General features: G+C 38.2%; 2 protein-coding genes across 2 annotated transcripts; one reads left to right on the plus strand and one right to left on the minus strand.

Moving 5' to 3' along the window:
- The first annotated feature begins 4,486 nt into the window (after positions 1–4,486).
- On the plus strand, positions 4,487–16,002 carry LOC115451464 (myeloid differentiation primary response protein MyD88). Its single transcript, XM_037439590.1, has 7 exons — positions 4,487–4,515; positions 11,606–11,828; positions 11,910–11,922; positions 12,081–12,265; positions 12,680–12,845; positions 13,244–13,430; positions 14,726–16,002. The coding sequence occupies exons 1-7, from the start codon at positions 4,502–4,504 to the stop codon at positions 15,048–15,050; spliced, it is 1,113 nt and encodes a 370-aa protein (XP_037295487.1). The 5' UTR covers positions 4,487–4,501; the 3' UTR covers positions 15,051–16,002.
- Positions 16,003–19,129: 3,127 nt separating this feature from the next.
- Positions 19,130–27,180, minus strand: LOC115451469 (probable elongator complex protein 2). Its single transcript, XM_037439730.1, has 12 exons — positions 26,946–27,180; positions 26,456–26,732; positions 25,900–26,103; positions 25,372–25,587; positions 24,902–25,143; positions 24,326–24,476; positions 23,287–23,478; positions 22,767–22,886; positions 21,482–21,647; positions 20,885–21,149; positions 20,128–20,351; positions 19,130–19,291 (listed from the first exon to the last, which is right to left on the minus strand). The coding sequence occupies exons 1-12, from the start codon at positions 27,069–27,071 to the stop codon at positions 19,168–19,170; spliced, it is 2,307 nt and encodes a 768-aa protein (XP_037295627.1). The 5' UTR covers positions 27,072–27,180; the 3' UTR covers positions 19,130–19,167.
- Between the last annotated feature and the right edge of the window lie 75 nt (positions 27,181–27,255).

A 27,255-nucleotide genomic window follows, 5' to 3' on the forward strand; every position in this document is an offset into this window, starting at 1 on the left:
TATTGTTATCTATAGAAAGGATTATATGATATATCTAAATGTGTAAATTAACGCCAGGAAATATGGCTGAAGACACGGATATTTATTCATTGCCGCTGGCACTATTACCATACAGGACTAGGAAGCAGTTATCACGTTTACTTGATTCTGAAAAGTACCCAGGTAATTATTGCGATGTTTATAAGCTAACGATTCTATATTTAACCCATCTTTATTGCTAATAATGTTGTGTTGGTAGTGTTGTACTTCTTTGTTTTCTGCGAAATGATCTAAGTATTGACATTTGACCTAGGAACGCAATGTTGATTTGCGAGTTGTTTTTGCAATAATATTTAATGTCGGGCATTATTCGTCAAAATAAATTTGATGACTGCGCTACATATCTGTACAATATGTGTATATATGTTTTAATTACATAATGTATCCTTTTTTGTTGTTGTTTACGTTCTTGTTTTTCCCGTTTGAAGACGTGCTCAAGTATTTAAGATATAGTTATTGAATGTAAAAATTGCAACCGCAATATTATACAGGGTTTTATGTTTATATTGAACTTGGGCTACATGAATACTTCAGGAAATTTTTGAGACAAACTCCTTATTACATATAGAACAAATAGTATATGACACTGCCATCTTCAACTAAGACTTTCCAGTAATTAAATGTAATAAAATGATTGATTGTAAAGATGAAATAGAGTACAACTAAACTTACACAGTTATGCTCAACCAATATGGTACATACCAGTGTCTTCATTGTAAATCGAGAATTGACTGCTTTGGTGGTTGATTTGTAGTGATTACACTGTACAATAGGGTGGAGCGTCAATTTTTTTTTTATATTTTCGTTGTTGAATAGCACTATAACGTTGCATACCACACTCAATTATATAAAAAAAATATTTAAAAAAATATTGGAACCTATTTTTAGCCCTCTACCGACGATTGAAGGTCACGAAAAATCGTCAAATTGAGATATTTTTAAAAATAACATATAGCAAGAAGTGACTATTTCTTATATTGTTAGGTAACTTATATTCTCTTAAATCACTATATTTATATCTATAAATAGTCTGTACATTGAAAAATTAACAACTAAGCAATAAAAACACAACGTCAATACGAACGAAATAAATTATAATTGCAGTTACAAGAGAACATATTATTACTTTAATAATGGAGCCAGGATCACCCTATTTAGGGTATATAACTACGTTATGTGGTACAGGAAAAGCCATAGCGGATTCAATACACTTGTTTTTACTAAAAATCATATAAATTTAAACAATTCTTTGGCTATTGGATGCGACCGAACTGCTACAAAGACTGGTTAGAAAGGTGGGGTGAATCGTTTCACATTGGCATAAATAAAATACTTTATTTATCACGTAGGCGAATAAAGTTACACTTATGATACATCAAAACAATGTATAACAATAATTATAATTATTATATCTAAATAACAATTAAAATTAATTATATAAGTATGGTCATTTTAAATTAGGGATAAAATTTATAATGAATACAAGGTACAAACCCAAGTAACCAGCTCGGTTGGCAGGTAGGGGAATAAAAGCATAACGCGTCGCGATCCTCACCGGCGAGGACATGAGCCCTAACCTAGCTAATCTACTAGCCTTTCACTAGCTACCTAAGTGATGACTACCCTAAGAAGAATAGCAGAAAGAAACTCCGGGCTTTCTTTTTTGTCATCAATTGTTCAGTACATCTTTTGTATTTTTTCCAAGTCTTTTTTGTAATTAAGCAGACCAATACACTGGTTTATTTGTCTACTACATGCGAATGAACTATCCTTTTGGGAATTGTTTATAAAATTAGATGGAGCAACCAGCAGCCCTCAACTCTATTCCGGGGCCAATAGGGAAAGAGTAGGAAAACTTTACTGATCTTCCTGTCACTGAGTTTTCTGCTATACTGTCAAACGTGCCTGTTTTTCTGAAGGAAACTGAAAATAGTCTGTGTACACTGTATAGATCAGAAATACCAAATGTGTCAAGCTATAAGTAATGGGCTCATGTTCTCAAGGCTTGTCTAACAGAAATCCAGGAAAAATAGCTCATTGAAGATGTTTAACAACGACTAACAGAATCTCAAGACTATATGTAGCGTCATCAAACCCTTCTTCTCAATTAATTAAATGCATGTAATACATTTTTAAAGTTTATGTCGCTGTCTGGTTTTGTATAAAGAAAGAAAGTTCGTTTAAACAAGGGCCAACCCACATCTACAAATGAATAGAATTTTTCCGATGTTTGAGCTGACATTAAAAAGATTATTGATCCTGTTATACAAAGAGTTCATTTTTGTGTTTATCTAACATAAAATCGCGCGCAATTATACCATACTTTAAAACAAAACCATTTTAAAGTACACAAAAAATCTGAATAATTTACGCAATTTTTCACGATTTTGTTATTTTTGGCTTTCAATTTCATATTGATTTTTCATATTTTTCCCTCAATAAAGAATTCAGTTCATAGTATTAGTATTTTATGTTTAAGTTTACGCTAAAATATAATAGATTACTGATTTTGAACTTACTTTGTACTGATTTAAAAAATCTCTTATTTAATATATTTTTGAAAGTTTGAGCTAAGGTAGAGGGCTAAAAAATATGTCAAAAAAATTAAATAAAAATATATTTACATATAATTTTGCCATATGCAACTTTCAGCAGGTGTTCAAAATCGATTTGGTGACTTTTTTTTCTCTCCATACTTTGACGCTCCACCCTACTGTACAAGTATGACTATCATTCTGAGGTCCTGAGATGGAATCTCAAATTAGGCTAAAAATTAATTGTAACTGGGCTTTTCTATTTTAATTACTCAGCCGCAGCTTAGAGTCAAGAAGTTGGCAGTGTGATTCCCCAATGCCTTGCAATGCACTTAAAGCCGTTGGTCCTGTGCCTGAGCTCTTTTCTATCATGTATGATTCCTGTCTCACCAGACTATTAGAGTGAAGGAAGAATGCACGTGTATTGCTCACACACATGTTCATTATAATAATATCCTGTGTACCTGACTGATCTCCATTGAGAATGACTGTGGTAGTCTAAATTTGGCTAGGAATAAATCCATCAATGAAACCAAGAATTATGGTGTTGCAAGGATAAAAATATTATTATACAATTGTACATGTATTATGTTAGTGGAATATGACACTGTCAAGGTTATATCTTCCCAACTTGACTGTAAATTAGGACCAGATTATGGTGCATCAATTGTAACTGGCACTGGGTACCAGTGATATTGTTTATTTTACTCAGTATCAGTCCAGGGTCATGGTATTTGTGTCTGAGAGGGCAATATGTTTCCCCCATATAATATCAAGGGCAGAATGGCAGAAAGTAGGTGCACCAGTTGCGCCTCTGTCAACCTCTTCAGGGCCTGAGTATGTGTGTGTATTCGTAGTTTCATTAGAGATCAAGCAAATAAACCAAAAACTCAGTTAAATAATAGTATACACAAAATTGCTCACTTGAGATACTTTGTTATTTAATTGTTCCTGATTCAGTTCAAATGATTAATGCTCCTGATGAAAATAAAATAAGTATATTACACACATATATATTCTTTTACTCTTTGCAATATTTGAAAATGTTAATATTTAACATATCCCAGTTGTGATGATGTTTTCACAGAAGTCCTATAATTGAGAATGCAGCAATATCCTTTTATAAGGAAAACATTGTCAATAATTCGAAACATGAAATTAATTAGTTGTAACTGTACTACTTATTAATAACTGGTCACAATACTTTACAGACAATTTATAAGCAATTGAAATGTTAAGTTTTGGTGGACATCTGTGTTTTTATAAAATAAGATGGGTAAGAATACCTTTTTCTTCTTTTATATTATGGGTGCCATTGTTTATTTATCCATAATTTTGCCAATGTCGAGTAATAATAGCAGAAACAAAACAAAAAGTGACTATAAAATCAGATTGCCGATTTCATCTTACCTTATCCATACAGTTTAGCTCTCTAATTTTGGATTGAATATGATAACTGTCATTTTTGTCAAGGATGAACATAGAGATAATCTATGCAGTATTTTATTTAAATGGCTTTACACAAAATCTTATGTAATACCATTGAAAATTGTTATAGTTGAAAACATTGAATATTCTCGAAAACATTTTTAAATCATTATTAGTATTCTGTGCAATAATAAAACACTAGTCGGTGCACTGGAGTTACGGGATATTGCAACAGTAGTAACAGTTAGCGTAATTTTTACTGTGGAATGCGATAGCAATCTCCAATTGTTTTTTTTTTCGTGACCACCATTGTTATCACCAGGTTAGCCTGCAAACGAAATACAAGCTATCCCCCGGTTTGGTAACCACGGCAGTTCCAAGGGGAATATATAGGGGATAGCTGGAACGGAAGTGGAAGGGGGGAGAAGGAACTATACTAGGATGGGTGGAGGAGAGAATGAAGGGAAATGTTCACGAGCTCTTATAGGCCTCAATGTGAAATGGGAACCATGAGGTATACACATTTATTTAATTTGTGCCTAGGGCCATGACAAATGTACCCCCATGCATGGGCATGCATTCGGTGTGGAGACCGAGCGCAGAAGAATTGCCTGGGGGCGGTCCATTTAAGTTTTAGTACATTATTCAGACTGGCCGTAAAGAAAATATTGAATCAAACAAATGATATCTAAATTTTAGTGCCACAGGTCACAAGATATGTAAATCCCTATATTTTTTTTTATTCCTGATGACATATCAGTTACTAGTATATATATTATTTTTTGTCTGCTCAATTCAATTGTCTAGATCAGCAGTAATCAACCATTATTGTATACTAGTTGTAAAGATGCTGCAGCATGCGGGCTGTAGGTTGAGTATATTTGCTCTCAAATACAGGCACTACAGTCCATTGATTTGCTTTGGTTCGATTCTCATGAGAATTGAATTGTTCATGCATAGAATTGGATTTAGGAGAATTGACATAAGGAGGCCAACTTGTCGTAAAGATTGAACTACATCTATAAAAAATCGAAGAAATTCAAGTTCCTATTGGAGTTTCAAAAATATTGCAGCATATTGGATGATTACCAGCAGATGTGCTAGAGATCAATGCTTCACTGAGCTTTTATTTAAACATTTCATTCATTCTAGTAATCAATAATAAAAGATATATTTTAGAAAATAAATTGCTAATGGAATTTACATAAATTCAACCATTTTTGTAAATTATGCAAAAATATTTTTATATATATTTTTGGTTTATTTTGTGTTATGTCCATATAACATGCACTGCTTTATCTTTGTTTGTGTTTCGCTCGGAGTTTGTATAATTATTGTATTGCTCCAAGATTATATTATTTTTGTTATAGTACAAATAAACCAACCAAAATTTATAAAATTAATTATGAAAGTTAAAATACTGACACTGATAATGTCTAATTTTATTATTAACTGACCTCAAATTACGTGACCTCTAGAGTATAAAAGCAAAAAATGTTGATAATGAATATATATTGAACTTATTAAATACCAATGTACTACATTCATGATATTGTTATCGTATTTCTAAATTACTACAATGAATTATTTTATATTTAGAGAAGGGAATAATAAATGTGTATGTATTCTAAATTATTAGGATGTTTTTTAAATAATTCTTTTTTAAGATAATGGTAATAAGCATGGGAAAGTGGGTCATTAAAAGTATATGTACTTTACTAATAGAGGTAGACAATGAAATTGTAACCATAAACTATTATAAGGGATCATTTTAAATAAGAAAATGTGAAGTATGCCCGCCAACCCTTTTTCGTCGGCCTTCTTTGGCACTTAAGAGACTGCCCCAGGATATCCTGTTGCACAAAGGTAGCTGCGCGGAGCCGTCTCTGTGCGATACCGCCTTGTGGGCGACTCATTTAGATAGGGGCTAAAGGAGCCCCAGAATTTTGAGACGCTATTGACGTCTAGGAAAGCGGGAGGCCTAGTACTCGCGTTGTCATCCATATCAGGCTCGCCTCACGCCTGCCAAACCTGCAACAATTAAAGTTTCAGAAGATATTAAACATTACAATCTTATGATGGCTGCGGTATCTGGTAAAATCGGCGGTACTTTACTTTAATGATAAATTGTCTTCATTTATTTTTTTATTGCTTTGAATGACGAGACGAACTTGAAGTTCGCCTGATGGTAAGCGATATGACCGCCCATAAACAGAAGAAACATCATCCAACACCTTGAATTACAAAGTATTGTTTGGTATTCCATTGCGCTCGCCATCCTGAGACATGAGACGTTAAGTCTTATTATGTCCAGCAGTTACACTGGCTACAATACCCTTCAAACCGGAACACTACAGTAACTAAACACTGCTGCTTGGCGGTAGAATTAGACATTGTGGTGATACGGTCGGCAACAAAAGTCGATGAACAGATACTAATTAAAAAAACACCTGAACATTGAAACGGACCATAAATCACTTAACAAAGAAGAGTACAGATTAATGTCATCATTTCAATGTTACATAAGTCGCTATACATTTAACTTGTTAGTTTTATAACTTGATAGTGCATTAGTAGATGAATTTCATTATTTAAAATAAGATAGGAGTCTACACCACTATTTGCTTAACATAGTTTTATTTTATCACAAGCTTTAATTTACGATGCAAAGTTTGTATGTATTTATGCATCTGCGGATGTATGCATTTATGTGCGTATGTATGTATGTATGTATGTATGTATGTTTGGGCCAAATCTTGCAAATGATTTTTTAAGCGATTTTTTCCTCAACCTATTGGAATAAAATATTGGATATACATTTAGTTTGGATGACAATGCATGGTTAACTAAGTGACGTCCTTCTATATTAACATACACATATGACGTCCTTCTAAATCCAATATGGCGGACTAGTTATTTTTTACTTCCTATAATATGGATACCAAAGTAAAGGATTGGCTGAAAAAAGTATGAAAAAGAAACTGACGTTTATGTTGAATCCTTCGAGGAGAATCTACTGCCAGAATAATTTTTAATTTACACATTTGTTTCTTAAACCAGCCAGTGCTCTATAAAATAGAATGTTTAAAATGTAACTAACCTATTCCTATTATTGTTATAATATTATTTACTAATATATTATGATGTTTTACCCATACTTAAAAAAATATATAATTCTGGTTATTAACTTCAATATATACTATTATATTAACCTGAAGAATTTGTTTGTTTGAATGCGCTAAACTCAGGAACTACTTAATTTATTTTGAAAATATTTCACTAATAAGAAGCTACATTACTCCTGAGTGCTATAGGCTACTTTCTATCCCGGATAAATATAAAGAATGACTTTTGTCCTTGAAAAACTTTTTCACGCGGGCAGAGCAGCGAGCCAAAGCTAATATGTTATAAAATAACAATTTAATTGATATTCTGGACTGTTGTATTTATTCGGTAATGTTTTGATAGTAAAAAACGCGGTGCGCTGCGCTTCGCGAGATGGGTGTATTGAAGCTTGATGGGTTCAATTTAACGAATAGGAAAAAAGCTTGTGTATATAAAACAAAGAATTTGCTTATTCCAGCCACATTCGTATTTATTACAGATCAAAAAAAATCGCTAGTAATGTTTAGCAGTTAATGGTTTGACTGCGTTCAGCTACTTTTGTAGTTCAATTATGACAAGTTGTTTTGAATTTAATGTAATCAGTAACTTATGGTAAATGATAATGATTAGGAAATATTGGAAATAAATTATGTTCAACGACTTCTGTTGCTGACTGTACCTACCCAGGTGAAGTCTCACATATGAGAAACCTACCAGCAGTAATTTTTTTTTTGGGTAACTTAAAAGAAATGAGAGTATTCATCGTTAGACTCGTGGTCATTCACTAAGAACAGAGTCCCCGTCTCGTGCTTAATGACCTCCGCATGCTCTCGATAACCCCTCTAGCTCCGGGCAAGGGAATCTGTGGTATTTCCTGACCGATTGAATCTTGTTTGACTTTTATAATTGATAACGCTTAACTATTGTAAACATTGGTAATTAATAAAAATTATATTTCGCGGAGCAAACGCTATATTTGGTATTTAAGAATTAGGGGGCTTTACCAGACGTTTAATTCATGTTCGTTTAGAAATGAAAGAGCCTTATCCTTCCGTTAAGGTGGGCAATGTTTTTACTCTATTTTTTAATTGTTTATAGTAAGTTGGGTTTGTATTTATTTGTTTCAAATGTAAGTCAAACTAAACATGTAAACACGTTGATGATGTCCCTTTTCAGCATCTCCAGTTTGTATTGCTTTTACTATAAGAACTATATTTGTTTGTTACTATAGTGTCGCTGTAGTGGGTTTAAATGCGTGCCGTGAGCACTATTGAGTCGCAAGACTAGGACAGATGACGAGTTACTACTAGGGGTCGCAATACCGGACCATTTTTCGAAACCGGTATTTTGGGTATTGACCTAAAATAAATTCCGGTATTCCGGTATTTGAGGAAATATTAGAAAAAATAGAAAATATACATTTAAGTTAGTAATTAAATGTCAAATTTTAATGACAGCTTAGTGGTTAGTTAACTCTTGGTCTCTCGTGGCTCGCCGGCGAGCCAAGACAGCTACATGACATTTGCGTGTGTCACGGGATTATAACCTTATATACTACATAATAAGGTTATTTTTCCGTCACACGCGTAGCTGTCAATGTTTGGCGGCAAACATTCAGCTACCTGTACATATTTGAAAATAAAATTTTGACAAGTCATGACGGGTTAAAGGCTGAATGAAAAGAGATTATTTTCGTAAGCCAACGTTCATGCCGTTCTGATTTCTGAGAGCTGGCTCAAACCTCACCTTCCTTCTACCCTTTACCCCCTCCCTGGTTGCATTTTGATTAGAAATGATCGAGTTGACAGGATAGGGGGCGGAGTCGCTATATATTTATGTAGCGACCTAAAATATAAAACTGTAATATCTTCCTCTGCTTCTTATTCTGCTTATGCGAAATTTCTGTTTCTTGAGGTTTGGGTCAAGAGAGTGAAAACCTTACTAGGTGTTATTTACTGTCCCCATCTCTTGATTACTTCTCCAGTCTGGAAACAGTTCTGGAATCTATAAGATCACAATATGCTCATCAAATCATCACGGGTGGATCATCATGGATCTCGTAAACTCCTTATTGTGCTTGATTCTGCTAAACTGCATGTCCTACCACTGCAAGCCACCCACCATAATATGGATGGTCACGACACTTGGCTTGACATTATCCTCACCTCTGCTCCTTCCCCTGTTTTCTCTCACGGTCAATTTCCCGCTCCTGGCTTCACTCACTATGATCTCATCTACATATCTTACGCCCTAAAACTTCCCAAGTTCCCCTCTAAGATATTGCACTTTCGTAGTTTTGGTCGCATTGATGCGGATAAGTTGAAAGGAGATGCTGCTAACTTTAACTGGGATCACCTATTGGCAGCCACCTCTGTTGACGATAAAGTCGCAATTTTTAACCGCGCTGTCACTGCACTCTTTGATACCCAGGCCCCTTTAAAGAAAATTAAATTAAAACGTCCTCCTGCACCATGGATTACACATGGAGTTAGGATGGCGATGAGACGAAGGGATCGGGCTTTTCGCCAGTACAGAAGGGATCGTTCGGAGGAGAACTGGTGCCTTTTTAAGGCTGCAAGGAATCGGTGTAACCATATGGTACGTAATGCTAAACGCCGACATATTCTCAGTAATATTTCTTCTTATTCGCCAGCCAGTATCTGGAGATTCCTCGGAACTCTGGGTATTGGCAAAGTTAAAAACATAGATGTCCACGGTGCGACTATTGGTTTGGATGACATTAATCAACATTTCACATCTGTTACCATGATTGATCACCAAACTAGGCGTCGTACCATGGATTTCTTAGCGGGTCTATCCAGGCCTAACATTAATACTTTTCATTTTTCTTCTGTGCCGTTGGGTGAAATTAGAAAAGTCATACTGTCCATTAAATCCAATGCTACTGGCTGTGACAACATCAGTCGTCGCATGATAATCCCTATCCTGGACCAACTTCTACCAATCATGTCCCATATCATTAACGCCTCCCTCAGTACCTACTGGTATCTTTCCGTCTTTGTGGCGGACAGCTATTGCTATCCCTCTTCCTAAAATCCCTAACCCATCACTTGCTAAGCATTTCCGTCCCATATCCATTCTCCTTTTCTCTTGAAAGTGCTCAAGGCCTGTGCTCACAAGCAACTGTCTGAGCATGTGCACCGAAACAACCTACTGTGCCCACTCCAGTCTGGCTTCAGGCCTGGCCATAGCACTATTACTGCACTCCTCAAAGTGACTGGCGATATTAGGGCGGGCATGGAGGATTCCAATGTCACTGTTTTGGCTTTGGTTGATTTTTCCAACGCCTTCAATACAGTCAGTCACGACATTCTTCTTGCAAACCTCTCCCACCTTATGATCTCGCCTACGGTACAGTTGGTGCGCCTAGACGATTCTTCGTCTAGCTGGCGTGATATAGACTGTGGCGTCCCTCAAGGCGGCATAATCTCCCCATTATTGTTCTCTATCTTCATAAACCTTTTAACACAAAATCTTCAATGTGCGTACCATCTGTATGCTGATGACTTGCAAATTTATTCTTAGGAGCAAGTCGATTATGTGTCCGCAGCTGTAGATAGGGTAAATAAGGACAATTTCGGCCTTTCGGTAAACCCCGCGAAATACCAGGCCATTATTGTAGGCAGCTCAAGGCTTTTAAACAGGTTGTATTTTACATCTATTCCCCCTGTTATGTTTCTCAGCTTTGTTTATCTGACAGCTTGCTGTTTGTTCAGCTTTGTTAATCTGACAGCCAACTAGATTCAAGTTGTATCACAATATTAGCCAATCACAACGGCCCTACGTCTACGCACTGCGAAGACTGCCATGCCGTCAGCACTAAGAAACAGACTTGTTATCACAGCAATGCTCCGTCCTTAGATAAATAACGTCTATTAATAATGAGGATAGACTTTAAAGAACAAAAAATATTTCTTAAAAGTTCTATTAAAATAACAATTAACAGTTAACACCGCTATGCTTAGAACAAAACAAAAGTAGCAATATAGCCATAAGGCTATATTGCTATATATAGCCTATGGCTATATTGCTACTTTATAAACAGCGAGCAAAATACATGGTTTATACCATGTATTTTGCTCGCTCTTTATAGAATATACGCCTATACGAATGAATGAAATTGCAAGCAGCTTAAATTTTTGCGATATAAAACTCGAAAAATTAATAATTATACAGACGTTTTGTACTGAATTTTATAAAAATAAAATACCGAAAATCCCGGTATTTGTAAAATCAATACCGGTATTTTGAAGTTCTTTATTTGGTCCGGTATTCCGGTATTTTCGAAATCCGGGATACCGGTTTGCGACCCCTAGTTACTACCATGAGAGCAACTTGCTCATGTCTCAGTTACATAAAATCCAGTTTCCAGTCCAAACTTATCATCTTTTTAATGAGATTTTTTATATCCCTCAGTTTTGTTAAAATATCGTGTTCAATGAAACACTTTGAAAACTTCTAATCTTTTGTGTTCTCAGAGACTGGCGAGGCCTCGCCTCCCTGGTCAACATATCGTCAGAAATGGCCGCAAACTTTCGCCGGTCGAGCGACAAGACAGCCCGTGTGTTGGAGGTTTGGCTGCAGGACCCCACCGTGACTGTAGGCACGCTGCTGGAGTACTTGCAGCGGCTGGACAGATACGACGTGCATGACGACATCCTTATGGACCTTCAGGAGTATGTCGCCAGGGAGAGCTCGTCGGTGAGTTATCATAACAATGCCTGCAAGTCTTTGCTTCAATGGTCCAATAGCAGCATTATTAACTTTTAAGTGACATTGTAGGTTAAATCTCCAGGTAAGGTAAAAAAATGCGTGATTTTTTTTGCAGTAAGCAACATATTAAAGCTCTACAAAAATACTGTTTGCCCCATGACGCCTCCGTCACAGCCGTGGGCTATTTATAATGTAACGCATGCTTTGAAGTTCCATGTGTAGCATTAATATTTGTTCCAGTGAACCAACCGTACCAGATGATGATCAACAACAACCCGCTGACGCCGATCGACGAGGAGTACAGCATCATCACGGTGGACGACCGGCACGGCTACGAGCAGCAGTACGACGCGTTCGTGCTCTACGCGGACGCTGACAAACACTTCGTTGACGAACTCGAAGCGAAGCTCAGCGGGACTTTTCGAGTAAATAATAGTTAATATATACTTAAATACGTATTACATACACAATATCATGTCTATGCTAATGACTATGGATTCCCACTTTACACCTAGTTTGAATGGAAGCATCATTTACACAGGCAGAGCCACGAGCAGTATCTAGTTTTAGAATATTAATATTCCACATTTCTTGCAGAAATGTGTTTGCAGTATTTGGCTCATGGACAACCCAGTATGACAACTGATACAAAACAAATATGTTGAAAATAACTGTCTACATACGTCCTCTACAATCAAGGACATGAACTAAGATACTTTTATGACCTTCCCTGTTAATTATATTCCAGGACCTTCCAGTATACAGCTCATATGCCTTCCCATATGGATTATGGATGAACCATATATCCATCAGTTTTAAGTCAATTTTTGTATGTCCAGTTATGCACGAAAGAGAGGTTGCTACCAGGCCATGCGACGGAGTACGCGCCAGTGGCCCAGCTGATCTCCAAGCGGTGCCAGTACATCATCCTGGTGTACTCGCCGGACTTCTTCATGAGTCCAGCCAACACCTTCTACAGAGATTACGCGCAGGCCGTCAGCATTGGTGAGGAGATATTGTATTCAATAGTTACACACATACCCAGCATTTGAACTAGGTAGGATCTATTCTAACTTTTTGTCGAAGGTGATATAAATCGTGAAATATTCATACAACATTGTGTAGGAATTAAACTAGAGCCAGAGTCCAGCTCCTGTACTCTCCCACCATGGATCGTCGCGAGAATTATGCTGGCCTACTTCACTCAATGTATACAGGCTAACTTCGATGCAACTTGTCATAACAACCGAGTATTTCAAAGTAACACATTAGTGATTTTAATCAAATCTCTCTGTTTTTTTTAGTATTTAAAAAAAATAAAACATTTTCGACATTTGCATCTATTGCTTGCTTATCTATTTTCGAAAAAATTCAGTTTTACAATATTTACCATATTTTTTCAGAATCGAAACAGCACAGTTTCCAGCGCAAGATCATTCCGATAATGTACCGGTCGTGCACCCCGCCGCTGCACCTCATGTTCTACCACAAGCTGTACTACTCGGGCGAGGGCCGTGCCATGTACAACTTCTGGGAGAAGCTGCGCCAGTCCCTCGTCCACAATCCGAGGCAGATCAGAGCAGCTCCTGGGTATATACATCATCTTATTTGTTTTTAGGCTGCCAATCCACCAGACATGTGCTGCATTTCAAGCTACATAAAATGTTAACAGGATCGCTTCATTTTCATAGCTTAGGTATTGTGTTTGCAATGTAAATCCTCGGTATACTTCATTGTCGTTATATAAGTGGGTCAAAAATGACCCCCACGGCCGATGAAAACATTCATTGCCAACTCAGAGGTTTTTTAAGTGGTATCACTTTGTTTGTTAGGTCGGTCGCGTTGCCCAGGAGATGCAGCCAGTTCTACTTATTCTTCTCGTATCAAGCGAGCCGTGGTCCGGCGAAGCGATTTGGAGAAACATCCGCTCAGTGAAGGTTTATCGCCAATCATCGGTGGCCGCTAGGGAGCATGATTTCTTGTTTTCGTGTCACGTGCAATGGTGGTTCTTCATTGCAATGAAGCTGTGACCCTTTTTGGATTATGGGATTGCAATTGTATTTTTTTGTGCATGTTTGGAGGTCGTCCTCTGTAGCAAAGAAGGCATAGTCATCTAAGAAAGGCTTCGTGTTGTGATCAACTTGTTGATTTTATTTCAATATTTTGTTTTTATACACAGTGTTATAATTTAAAGTACCCAGTATTAATTTCATGTTTCTAGAATCATATTCAGGATCGCATTTTAACTACTAGAGTTGACATTGTCCATGGATTTCCGTTTTTGTGAAGCTTAGATATTTTGCATCAAAACATCACTCGCTCATCCACACTATCTAGAAACAAATTCCTTTTCCACTTATAAAGTGTACTGGGATCACTTTGCTGTATCCGCAAAAAAGTAAACAAAAAAACTATAGGGGCAATGAGCTTAATTTTTGCACATAAATTTGCGGGATTAGGTCTTCGATAGCTTCACTTTGTGAGGGTGTGATTAACATGAATTTTCTCAAATTGTTTGGTCCAAATAGGCTTAAGTTAACAATCTAAATCATTAACTTCATCAATGGTTTAAGAAAAAATATTGCTTAGTAAAATAACGTTTATCAAAGTTACTTAGGGACGACGTAGTAGGGCCTATGCATAATAACCTGATCTTAACCATGCCAAAAATAATTTGTTGCTATTATAATAATATATTAAACGCCGTATTTCTTCATTACTTCTTGAGACGTGGGTTATACTCTTCTCCGTATCAACGCATCTCTTTTTTTTCTTTTTTTTATTAGGACACAAATAAATCGCTCACGCCAGACTGCGCCTATTAACTTACTCATTCAGTTTCGGCATTATATATTTTAAAATTATTGCTTATATTGTTTTTTCAGACTCAACGGCGTGTCGTCGTCGCATTCAGCGTTGAATATAGAAGAGCTGTCGAACAGTAACGGAGTTAGTAACGGCGCTGCTGGCGACGGGCGCTTCTTCCTCCCGCCAACAACCACCGAGGACACGAATGGCCACCTAGACTCCCTGCCGTCGACCAGCACTGGCCAGGATACTCAGTCATTAAACATCTACAATAACCTAGGCGATAATAATAATACGGAAAAAAAGAAGAAGAAAATGAGCCCTTTAAAATGGATGCTAAGCAGGGGAAAGAATAGAAAGGCTAAGAAAGAAAGTCAGTTGGCTCAATTTGCGCACAACTGATAGATCTATCTGTGATTGCTGTTGTGATGTATCGCCATCTGGTGTAGGTTAAACGGGACAAATCGACCCGGTCATATATAACAAAAAACTGAAGAAGTCTTATTAGGGGACATAATTGACCCAGTAATGTTTTACGGGTCATAAATGACCCAAAGTCAAGTCAAATACGTCTCAAACTCGTGTGCCTGTGCGACAGGCTGAATGTGACGAGTCTTCCGCATATTCTTTATAAGATTTTATTTTTATAGATCTATATTTGTGGTCCACTTGTGGACTCGACCTTATTATAGTATTGTTATATGATTGTTTGCAATTTTGTAATACATTTTGATGTGTATCATGAATGATTATTTATTTATACAATTCCATATCAAAGTATAAATAAATAATTTTCCCTTGATATAAGTACGAGTTATATTTCTGAAATAAATCGATCAAATTTTGAAAATAGGCGCTAAACTAAACAAATATTACATTCTTCCACGAAAGCCACTGGCCGCTATTATTCGTCTTTTCATTTGTTTCCTTTGTTGACGGGAAAGAACAGTGAAATATCTAACATTCGATAATTGTTTCTTTCAAAATTTATTCCAAAACTTTTTAAACCAATGATTTTATTAATACATCATACTGCACTTTATACAAATACACTGAAGTCCAAATAAGTGTCATTTTTCTTACAAAGATCCTCATGTCTGACTTATTGGACATACTCTGGCTCACAGTGGCGGGTCCAGGATTTTGGTTTGCAAAAATACTTTAATACTAGCCCTGTATTATAAGCTGTTCCATAACAATGTAACAGCTAAATTAGGCCTTAGTACATCACTGGCTTAGTGCGGATTCAAAGACTTCACAAACTGATAAAAAAATCAAAGAGAACTTCTCAGGCATGCAGGATTCATCACGATCTTTTCCTTCACCAAGCAAGCGATGATTCCCAAAAAATACTCACATAACTTTAGAAAAACCACAGGTGTGAGCCTTTGGGTTTTGAACCCGCGGACCTTCGTCTCGGTAGTCCGTTCAACTCAACTAGGCTGTCGGCGCTTTACCATTATAAATGACGCGTGATGAATTCTGTAGTCAAGTTAAAGGAATTCGTTTTGACTAAGAATTCCAGTATGGTCGCTCAGTATCCGCCGGCATGAAGTTTGTAACGAGTGACGACAGGATTGCCGGGGGGGGGGGGGGTCAAATATAAAGAGTTGTGATTAATATCAAGCCGGCGTGGAGATAGTGGCCGTAATGTACTCAAGTGTGTCCCTAGTATTGTGTGAATAATTTAGTGGTATCGCTTCTTCAACTTTCACGACTTGGAACGAACGAACAAATATCTCGGCCCGGTAATTGATCCGCCTCCCGTCTTAGTGTTTTTAATGGAACAGATACATACATACATAACATCACGCATGTATCCCCGAAGGGGTATACAGAGGCGCAACTAGGGCCACCCACTTTTCGCCAAGTATGTTCCGTCCCATGATGTGATAGGGGGCGAGCCTATCGCCATATCGAGCACAAATTCCAGACTCCGGGCTGATACTGAGCAGGAAAACCCAAATATCACTTTGCCCGACCCGGGATTCGAACCCAGGACCTCAGAACGCTATTGTACCGGACATGCAATACAACTACGCCACCGAGGCAGTCATGGAACAGATGAACTGTATATTTCTTTAAATTACCTTAAATTTATGTATTTAACGTCAGCAAAGATGCTTTCGTTGACAATTATTGCCCACGGTTCCGCCTAATTTAAACTTCGATAAATTCAAAGTTAGTACGCATGTAAGTTCAATTATGCGAGCGCTAGGCAAGAGCATCAGACACGCGAGATTTTCAGATTCTGCTTATTCATGCTGAGATTTGAAGTTAAAAGTTATACAGACTAAGTATATGTTCTATTGAAAACCATTTTTATTGTATCTTTGACCAAAAGCTGATGTTCAAAGCATTTAAAATACTTTATCAGATGTTGCGTTTTAGTATGTTTAGATTGTAAACAGATTATATGAATTAAACCGTATACTTTTAATGGCATTTCTTTTTACAAAAGTTGGGTCCAAATGGAGTTTTCTCTAGGAAGTATAAAGTAGTTATTATTATTTACTTAGCTTCTCTTATAGATATAACACTAAAACTACTATGATCTGGGTCACATTGTTACAAACACATTTTTGTGATCCTTTGCAACTTGTGTATTTGGAATCATATTAAAAAAAAACAAAGGAATTTAAAACTGCTGTGTCGACTAGGGCAGTACCATCTTTAAGAAAACCAACATGAAGTTTGCTGTTTTTGGTATGGCGAATGCTCAGAACAATAACAAGCAATGAGCCTGTCGGAGCTTCAAATACTTTTCCTTTTATAAAGCTGGCAGTGCGTTCCTAATTCCTCTGATGTTATGTAGCATTTCGTATTGGCATCAGATGACCTACTTCTAGTGCCGGTCTGTATTGTAAACACACAACAACCATTACGCAATTTAGAAACGGAGCGTGTTGATTTTGAAAAAAGAACAATTGCAGTACTGTGCTGCATAGTAACGTGAACTTGTCGTGCCCTTAATAAATATAAAATTTGTGTTAGTGATAATAAGAAAGTGTTGATTTTGAGTAAACTATTTAAAGTATTCGTATATCTGACTAATATTCCGCGGCTTATCAAAATGTTTGAAATGGTGATAAAAGTATTAAATACAAAGCTCGGTCGATTTTTGTACCGCCCCATTAAACATCACAGTGTTCTAATTTTAAAAATATTTATGCGTAGTACATAGGTAAATATTAAAGTAATTTTTCTTATAATTTAACATTGTAAAAAAGTGAAAAATATTGTGAAACTGAGAATTTTATTAGGAAAATGTAAATCATGTGAGGGTAGTTCAGATTATACAAACAAGCGCCATCTAGTGTCGCGTATGATTCGGATCGAAGCAAATGTTTTATGTTTTGTGTTGTTTTAAAGTATGTTTGTAAATGGTCCCTCGGTCAGTGTTCAACATGATTGTTAATGTACAATTTCGTGGTTTCACAAAAAAATCGTTTGCTCGGTCTTCAAGCTCTTCGAGAAGTCGCTCCAGCTCTATGGTGGTTGTGGTAAGTTTGCAAGTCATATTGTTGCTATACTTATCTATAATTATATGAATAGTAATTGCCTGAACTGTCATTAACGCCTATTGAAACTTTCCCTGGATGTTCACTATTCCCATTCAAAATGCTCATGAACGCCTAAATTGCTTTTCGCGTACGTTACCTACTTGTAAAGCTCAGCGCTCACTTGTACAGATCGACATAGTTTTAGGTGTCGATTACAGCATACTCTAACGTTATGACAATATAATTGAAATTTCAATGGTAGTGGCCATGAAGCTACGAAGAAGCATCAGTATGTTTAGGGCAGCTCTAACATGCTTACGTAGACTTCAAAACGCGTGCCCTCAGTCACGCTTACTACTGTCAAAGAATATCCATTCTAATTATACAAAGGTTATTTTTTTATTGCTTTGAATGAAGAGGCGAGATTGCCGTTCGCCTAGTGGTAAGCGACACGACCGCCCATAAACAATAGAAACACCATCCAACACCTTGAATTACAAAGTATTGTTTGGTATTCCACTGCGCTCGCCATACCGAGACATGAGATGTTAAGTCTTATTATGTCCAGTAGTTACACTGGCTACAATGTCCTTCAAAACGAAACACAATAGTGACTACACACTGCTGCTTGGCAGAAATAGATATTGCGGTGGTACCTACCCAGACGGACTGTCACATAGAGACCTACCTGCTAATTATAATCTATCTATCTACACATATAGAACAAAGTTCCCAAAAGCTGTCTGCTTCTATGTGATCGATTATTTCAGTCTTTGGAACGGATTTCTGTACGGTTTTTACTAAAAGATAGTGCAATTATTGAGGAAAGTTAAAGTTAATAGTACATTACGGTTTTTTGTATATTGACTGAAATATAATGATTGCTGTTGAAGAAGTCACGTGGTCGTAAAAAATCTTACGATGTGATTTACGCGGGCACAGCTAGATAGCTAACAGCACGGCTAATAACGAAATGAATAAAACAAAACCACAACACTTAAAATATTTATGATAAATTAACATATAGTGACGCGATGTATCCTCAACAAGTTGTCTGCGCCGCAGCTGGCGAGCAGCACGTCGCCGCCCTCCCGCAGCGGACGGAAGCACACGCGCCGCACCGCCAGGTGGTGCGCCGCGCTGCAACAAGCGTACACGGGACCCGTTCATATCAATTATACAAGCATCGCAAACACCCCACTGCACCTTAGGGTAAGCAGAGCGGGGTCTAATAGTATATCGACTAACGAGAGATAATAACCCAGGCAGTCGACAATGCAGGCCTGTTTAATAATATCAGCCCTGTATTATATACTTGCCCACTGCTGAGCACGGGCCTCCTCTACTACTGAGAGGGATTAGGCCTTAGTCCACCACGCTGGCCTAGTGCGGATTTGTAGACTTCACACACCTCCGAATTTCCTATAAAGAACTTCTTAGATGTGCAGGTTTCCTCACGATGTTTTCCTTCACCGTTGAAGCGAACGATAAATTCACAAAGAATACACACATGATTTTTTAGAAAAGTCAGAGGTGTGTGCCTTTGGGATTTGAACCTGCGGACATTTGTCTTGGCAGTCCGTTTCACACCCAACTAGGTTATCGCCGCTTTTTTACACCGCAGGCCTGTTTACACCGGATATATACAGGCTGATCTCGTAACGCGACACTTACACAGCCACGATGACAGATTTTAATACATCATTTAAGATACATATTATCGGGTATATATTTATTTAATTTAAGTTCAAAAATTATATGGGGTGTAAGGGTAACAATAATAATACTCAATTTAGGTCGACAATAACAACGGGTGAGCCCACGGGTCACGCTCGCGCACGCGTCCTCCCTTAGGTAGGTTTGCGGGGCCGACGAGCTCGGTGCCGAAACAACGGGCCCAGTTATAGGACGCGCTATAATATATGGTTTATAGTCGCTATGCGGGCAGATACAAAATGTCTAAATAACCATTATACCTATTATCCAACTCCCGAAGAAGCCTCCAAGCATCACCAAAGCTGTATATTCTGATCACCCCGGACTCGAACCCAATGCTTACTATCCTCTCACCGGACACCTTGAGCGGTGCGAACGCTATGGCGGTTATGGAAGTGTTGGGCAGACTCAGAGCCTCGCCCAACAGCCCGTACATGCCGAGGGAGGATTGAGATTTCATCTCCTTTTTGGTCCACACGCATAGCTGTAAAAAAAATCACTTTAAAAAGAGTTCATAGTAGTCACATACGACAACGCTTCATAAATATGGAATAAAAAGGGGTCGGCGCATTACGTTTTTACAAGTATGTTGTAAAGCAGATTTGGCGCAGTTTTTCCGTACTGACTAAGGTTACCAGATTTTTTTCAGTCTATAAAGGATTAATTCTTAAATGGTCTAAAAAAAATTTTACCCGAGAAAAATAAGAAACAATATTATTTTGTCACATTTTTTCTCCATTGGAGGTTTCAGTCACATGAAAACACTGTTATTAAAACATCCACGTGGTGTGTTCATGGGATTAGAGGCCTGGAATTTACGGTCCGCAGTCCGTTTACGTTACCAATGGACATAGGAGACATTATTGTATTCAAAAACTATGTTATTTTTTTAAGAACTAAAAAAAACTTAAAGAAAGAACCAAACAAAACCATAAGATTTTTTGTGATACAAAATATTTGTTAATTTTTTCTAATACTCTAGTCATAAAGATAAAATGATATAATTTCCTAACTTACTTTCCCATCACGTGATCCTGTCGCAAACACGCTACCATCATGTGCCCACGCGCAGCACCAGATGATCCTGGAATGTACTCCGTTAGTCTTATCGGTGCTGGCGACCATGTCGAACAAGTTTGAACCTTGTCGCCTGCAGAATAACGACCATCTGCGGTCGCGCGACACTGACAGTAAACGACTACTGTCGGGTGAAAACGCCATTTGCGTTACTGTTAACGTGTGGGAAGTTAATTTCTGGATCTGATGCCATGTCGATGTCTCCCTGTAACAATTTTAATTTTTTTATTGTTCTGTAGTGCTGCCAGATGTTTGTTTTGTATCAGTCTAAAATGAAAGAGATCCCCTAGTAGTATCGTCCAAAATGGGCTGAACCGCTATCCACTTAATAAAATTATCCAAATTCTGGACTTACTCCTTGGCTGTCATAGTCATTTAGCACTTTACATACAAGGAATGTTTCAATGATAATTTTAGATACATATTTTCATATCCATTTTCCACATTTTTCCTACCTTGACGGTAGATTCTGACCAGATTACGGTGCATTTACCTTAATTACCGTGTACATGGAGACACTGGAGTAAGGAAGCGTACCATATGAGAACGGCGGCGTGTTCCAGAGTGGTGGCCTTGCAGGCGGAGGCGAGCAGCGCGCCGTCGGGGCTGGCGGCGAGTGCGAACACCTCATACCCGTGTCCGTACAGCTTCTGTGTCTCCGGCCACAGCGTGTGCTGCACCAGCGTCTCCTCCTTCGGCGGCTCTGCAGTCGTCCAAGCACAGTTAGTAGCGAAATATGTAATCGATTAAAAAATAATGTCATGTGTCCCATCCCTACACGGCCCTCTCTAGTTCCGGTGCTCAGCCATGTAACATGTCTGTACAATAATTGTCATGTGCATTAATCACAATAAACAAATAATAATTAAGAAGCCTATCGTTATTTTATAGCGGACAGTGTTGGCCTTGGGATATTTATTTATTGGTTTTTAAGGGAAACACTTGATGTGCAATAATGAATTAAATAAAGCAAATTAGGTAATACATGGCTCAATTAAGTTTGCACAATTAATATCAACGTTCTAAGATCTGAGAGGAGGTGGATGTGTCCGGGTTACTGTCTTGCTATACCGGCGTACCAATTAGAACCTCGTGGTATCTTCAATAACGCATTAGAGTCAGGAGATACTGTAACGTATTACATTAGATCGTTACCGGAACAGTTTCTGCGGCCCTGCAAGTTCTATGCATGGATCGGATACAATGTAGAGAAACAAAATCAATTATAATCGAAATCCAGTCTTCTACGTCTTAAGCTCATAAGCAAGAGGGGTAGGTGCTACCGTATATAATACGTGACCACCGTGACCGAGCTTTACAGGCATTTCTTAACCCATACCTATATTAAACTAAGCTGGCGTCAAAAGATCGCATTACCCTAAAAAGTCCCCAAAAATTATGCTATATGGCCCTTCTACGTCACTGGCATAGTAAAGGTAGCTATTCTCGATTCTTGCTTTCCTCATGCTCGCACACAATACCTCATACCATTTGAATTTACACCTATTTTTTACTTTTATTCTCACATTAGCTTTAGAATATAAAAGATACTTCTCCCTCCTCCGGCGCCATTACTAAACAGCAACTCTCCTTTAATTAAACACTAGCGATGCGAACGGCTATGCATCGGTCCCAGAACATATATGCCTTAATTTTTTTGTTACACAAAACATTAATGAATTATGCACATAACCTTCCCCTTGAATCACTCTGTGCATTAGTAAAAACTGTACAAAAATCCTTCAGTAGTTTTTGAGTTTATCTCATTCAGACTGACAGCAGCAGTGGGACTATGTTTTATAATATAAGAATAGTGACTAACCTGTCATATCCACTGGCACGAAGTACCCGTCATTGTCATCACTAGAGTCTGGTTTGTCTTCACCGCTGAACACAGCCTTGTTGGATAACCCTAGAGACGGCACGGACGCTCCTTCTGGACCTGCAAACCAATTGATTAAATATGTTAGGTCAGATATACAACTAGTGAAATACATAATTGCAATTTATTCGGTCTCTTGTGAATTGTAAGGCAATAAAAAAAGATCACTTGAACTATGGACGTCAAGTTTTTTGTTCACGGGCCCGGGTAGGTAGTCCGCAAGCGAGCTCCGACGAATCTAATGGAATGTTGGCATAATGAGTTAATGTAATGATCATGTCGATATTACTTTATCAAAAACTGCATAAATTCATTACATCAATATTCCATAAAATTCGTCGGCGTTTGCGCATGGACTGTAACACGCGTATTGTCTCTGGGTGGTGTTATTTTGGTTAAAAAAATTGTGAGATCAGAGCTCTCCTCTTACGGTGGTCTAAAAAGTAAGTAACTCACCAACCGCTCCACCTTTTCACCAGCTCATCACCGACTATATTCTTGAAGTTGGTGATGAGGTTGTGCGGCGCTGTGAACACCCTGATCACCTTCTCCTCGGCGGCTGACGCATACGTGGTGCTGGTGATGAGCGCCAGAGACGCCAGGTCGTACCCGTGCACTTGTGGGCGCGCGATCTCGTGCCATTCTGATGAGCCTGGGGTAGAGAGCTGATATTACAGGCTAGGTTATTTATGTATTGAAATAAAAATATTTTTCGGATTTTATCGCGGTTTTCTATATTCTTCCTCGGTGGCATGCTTGTACTGCTGCGCTCTGAGGTCCTGGGTTTGAATTCCAGGCCAATTTTCGGTCAGTCAGTGAAATTTAGGTTTTTCTGATCAGTATCAGCACGCAGTCTGAAATTTGTGCCTGATAAGGCGATAGCCACGCTCCATATCACATTGTGGGACGGAACACACTTACCGAAAAATGGATGCCCTGGTTGCGTCTCTGCATACGGATTCGGGGATAAATGCGTCTTTGTCCGTGCCAAAAAATATTCCGGGATAAACGCCCCGCTATATATTTTCCCGGGATAAAAAGTAGCCTATATCCTTCCTACAATCTCAAAGTATCTCCATAACAAATTTCATTGAAATAAGTTCGATAGTTCAGCCGTGAAAACATAACAGCCAAGTAGGTACTTACGCATTTATAAGTCCTTATGAAATATTAGAATTTATTGTTGATTGTGTAGATGGCATATTAAATAGCATATCGGAATACTTCCCACTGACTGATATCCTTGAGAAGCTTCAACTAACTTCAATTTACTTTTCTTTTTTACTACCTTCCCAGCTTATACAATTCATCGTATTGTTTTGCACAAATTTTTTACCTCGTTGATCGATTTATAACAATATAATAATATCAGCCCTGTATTGTGTACTGTCCCACTGTTGGGCACGGGCCTCCTCTACTACTGAGAGGGATTAGGCTTTAGTCCACCACGCTGGCCTAGACTGATTTAATTAAACCACATCCTCCCTGTATTCACATACCGTCCTGCTTGACCCACGGCGCGTGCAGGCGACTGGTCTGGTCGGCGGACACGCTGACGAGGTACCGGCCACGGTGTGGCTCCCACGCCACGTCCTCCACCGCACTGTAGTGGCCGCCCGCCACCACCGCCGGCTCCCATTGACCTGTCTCCTGGAGGGACACAGTATAATAGATAAAATCGAAATAACATAGACGGCATGTTTGCTTAGGTGTCTTGGTTTTCAGTATGTGGGAATACCTCCCCCCTCTTGAGGCATATTTACTGGCGTCCCCCCTCCGCCCTTCCTATGGGGGTTCTTTTTCCTTCCGCCACACTTCCCTTCCCCAGATATACCCTCCCAACTTTCCTCCAAGCCCCTGCAGTCAGTAAGCGGGGGATTCCGGCATAACATTCGCAATTTTCCTACGACGTTGACTGCGGGGTCCGATACTCAGAAAAAGTAAGTGGGGATAAGAAATCCGATAATAAGTTGAAAACTATTTATTTGGCTTTGTGACTGTTGTAAGATCATATTATGTCATTTGAGTCAATCAGAAACCCACCTAAGTACGAAATTACGTTGTTTTAATCTCACCTTACGAAAGTTCCATATATGGAACGATCCATTATACCCGTGACCCATGAACTGCGTTCCTCCAGGGCCGAACCTGCTGCCGTAGAAGCCGAGCCCGTTGCCCCCCACCTCACCGACGCGCACCTTCTCCGTCCACACCCCTTCTCCCTCGCCGCCGGCTGGAGAAGACTCCGGCTCCCAGATAATGAGCGTTTTGTCCAGGGACGATGATAGAAGACGGTATACTGGCTTTTTGACGCCATCTTGATAATAAAACAAATTGATAATGTTAATTGAATTTTAAAAAGTGTGCAGTGGCTCGCATTTTATGACATCGAACCGTGAAGCTCGACGAGTCTCATGGAAAACTAATTTGTCATTATCCCACAACGAAATTAATTAACTAGAAAGTTAGGGAGGAGTTGGAAATATTAATTGCCAATGGTCTATTAATTTTTGAACAACCTCTTGAATACAATCTTTGAACTCACTCTCATAGCTGTACGGATGCCACTGCACTCCATACACCCATCCCTCATGTCCCGACAACACCGCCTCGAGCTTCACTGACCAAGGCTTGCCGTGAGCATGAAATACCTTCTCTTCTACCTTGATTCCTGTAGTGGGCTGGTCTACGTGTTCTTGTATGCGCCATAGACGGATGTACGTGTCTTGTGATGCCGATGCTAGTAATATTGTGTTGTCTTCTGGAATTCATAAACACACTTGGTATTTCGAACTGCAGCATTATACGCTTTCCGTTGCAAATAGCAATATGCAAGGATTAATGTAGGACGAATCCAGAAAAATTACAGGTGACTAAAAAGTTTTCATTAAATGGTCTAGAGCGAGAAGATCATTTCAATGTCATCAAAAGTTTTTGAAGTCCTGTGTGTTGTTGCTGTTATTTATAACAGTTTCAGATGTTCAATATCAAGAGAGTAACACAACGAACTTTGTATTTAGTTGTGTAAAAAAATGCATGTGCCCTCATGTGATAAAAGAATTCAAAAACTCACCAACATCTAACACATCCATTCCTCGGACCCAATCCTCATGTCCAACCAATGTATGGACCCTGTGATACTCCTCCCCAGCAAACACATGTATCTTGTGGTCATCCAGGGCACAGAACAAGACTGGTTTGCCTGACAGCATGTGTGCATGGAGGGTTAGACACAGGCCGGACTGCAGGCAGATTGATTGTTTCAGGGACACCGTACCTGGAATGCAAAGAAGGGTTAGTTTGGGAGTTTTAAATAAATAAAATCTTTATTGTAAACCATATTTAAAATTGCAGTAACAAAAGTGAATGATAATTATGAATCGTATTTGAGAAATGTTATTCAGGCTTTGTAGCCACTTGTCCAATCCTAAGCCAGCTCACTTTTTTTTGGATATGAAACAAGTTTGAAGCTGTAGGATTGCAATAATGACCATTTTTTTCTATACAAATATGGAAATTTTAATAATGATATATTTGGTATCTAATTATCTAGTATTTCATATAGCTATAAATAATTTCATATACTATAAGTTACAAGGATTAAAGAATCTCAGTCAACAGCTACTCACCCCCTTTCCTCTCCCACACACGAACACTAGAATCAATAGAAGCAGTGAATACAATCAGATCCTCTCCATCGAAAATCCCGTGGACACATGTTACACCATCTCCATGGCCTGTGAGGGTGCTGGTGACCTTCCACCCATCATCAAGGGTCCATATGGCCGCAGTCTTGTCTGCTGAACAGGACACCAGCTCTGTGCATGAGTTGTGGAGCCATTTCACCGAGTTCACTTGAGATTTATGATGGCTCAGGACCGTAAGGGGATCTTTGGATTTGTAATTCTGTAACAGACAAATGTATTTTGTATAATTTAATAACGTTATATTCTTAAAATGTAGTTGTCTTTTGTTATAAGGAATATAAAAGAAGAAGATATGATATTCCGAGGACTAGATTTATTAAAATTATATGGAATTATTAGATTAGTTTCAACTAATACAATATAATGTTGTGACTTAGTTACAAAAATATATGATTTATTATAAAACTATTACCGTGTCATAAATAACAACAGCATTTTTGGCACCAAAACAAATAATTCCTTCGTTGTTCCAGTCGGCTATCTCCGGCGTGCGGTTGCATGCAACAGACGTATATTCTTGCTCAACTATAATTTTCATTTTTATTTATATTTATGTATCAGTGGCGTAAAACATTTATTTTTCAGTTTTTGCAGCAATGTTATTGACTATTTTTGAGGTTATGTCAATCATACGGTAGACGTCAAACTATGCGTCAAACAGTATATTGAGCATTATGCATTAGTATTATATTATTACTCAATCATACAGCTTTCTCATTTTC

Source organism: Manduca sexta, chromosome 17 (genome assembly GCF_014839805.1).
Source record: "Manduca sexta isolate Smith_Timp_Sample1 chromosome 17, JHU_Msex_v1.0, whole genome shotgun sequence".
In the NCBI taxonomy this organism is placed as follows: domain Eukaryota; kingdom Metazoa; phylum Arthropoda; class Insecta; order Lepidoptera; family Sphingidae; genus Manduca; species Manduca sexta.

Bases quoted from the DNA above. Each gene is read 5' to 3' on its own strand.
- LOC115451464 (XM_037439590.1), top strand. The intron at 12,266-12,679 runs GTAAATAATAGT...TTGTATGTCCAG, and splicing joins AGCTCAGCGGGACTTTTCGA to TTATGCACGAAAGAGAGGTT. The intron at 13,431-14,725 runs GTATATACATCA...TTGTTTTTTCAG, and splicing joins CAGATCAGAGCAGCTCCTGG to ACTCAACGGCGTGTCGTCGT.
- LOC115451469 (XM_037439730.1), bottom strand. From the start codon at position 27,071: ATGAAAATTATAGTTGAGCAAGAATATACGTCTGTTGCATGCAACCGC. The intron at 25,588-25,899 runs GTGAGTTTTTGA...TATGAATTCCAG, and splicing joins AATGGATGTGTTAGATGTTG to AAGACAACACAATATTACTA. The intron at 21,648-22,766 runs GTTAGTCACTAT...GGACGACTGCAG, and splicing joins CGTGCCAGTGGATATGACAG to AGCCGCCGAAGGAGGAGACG.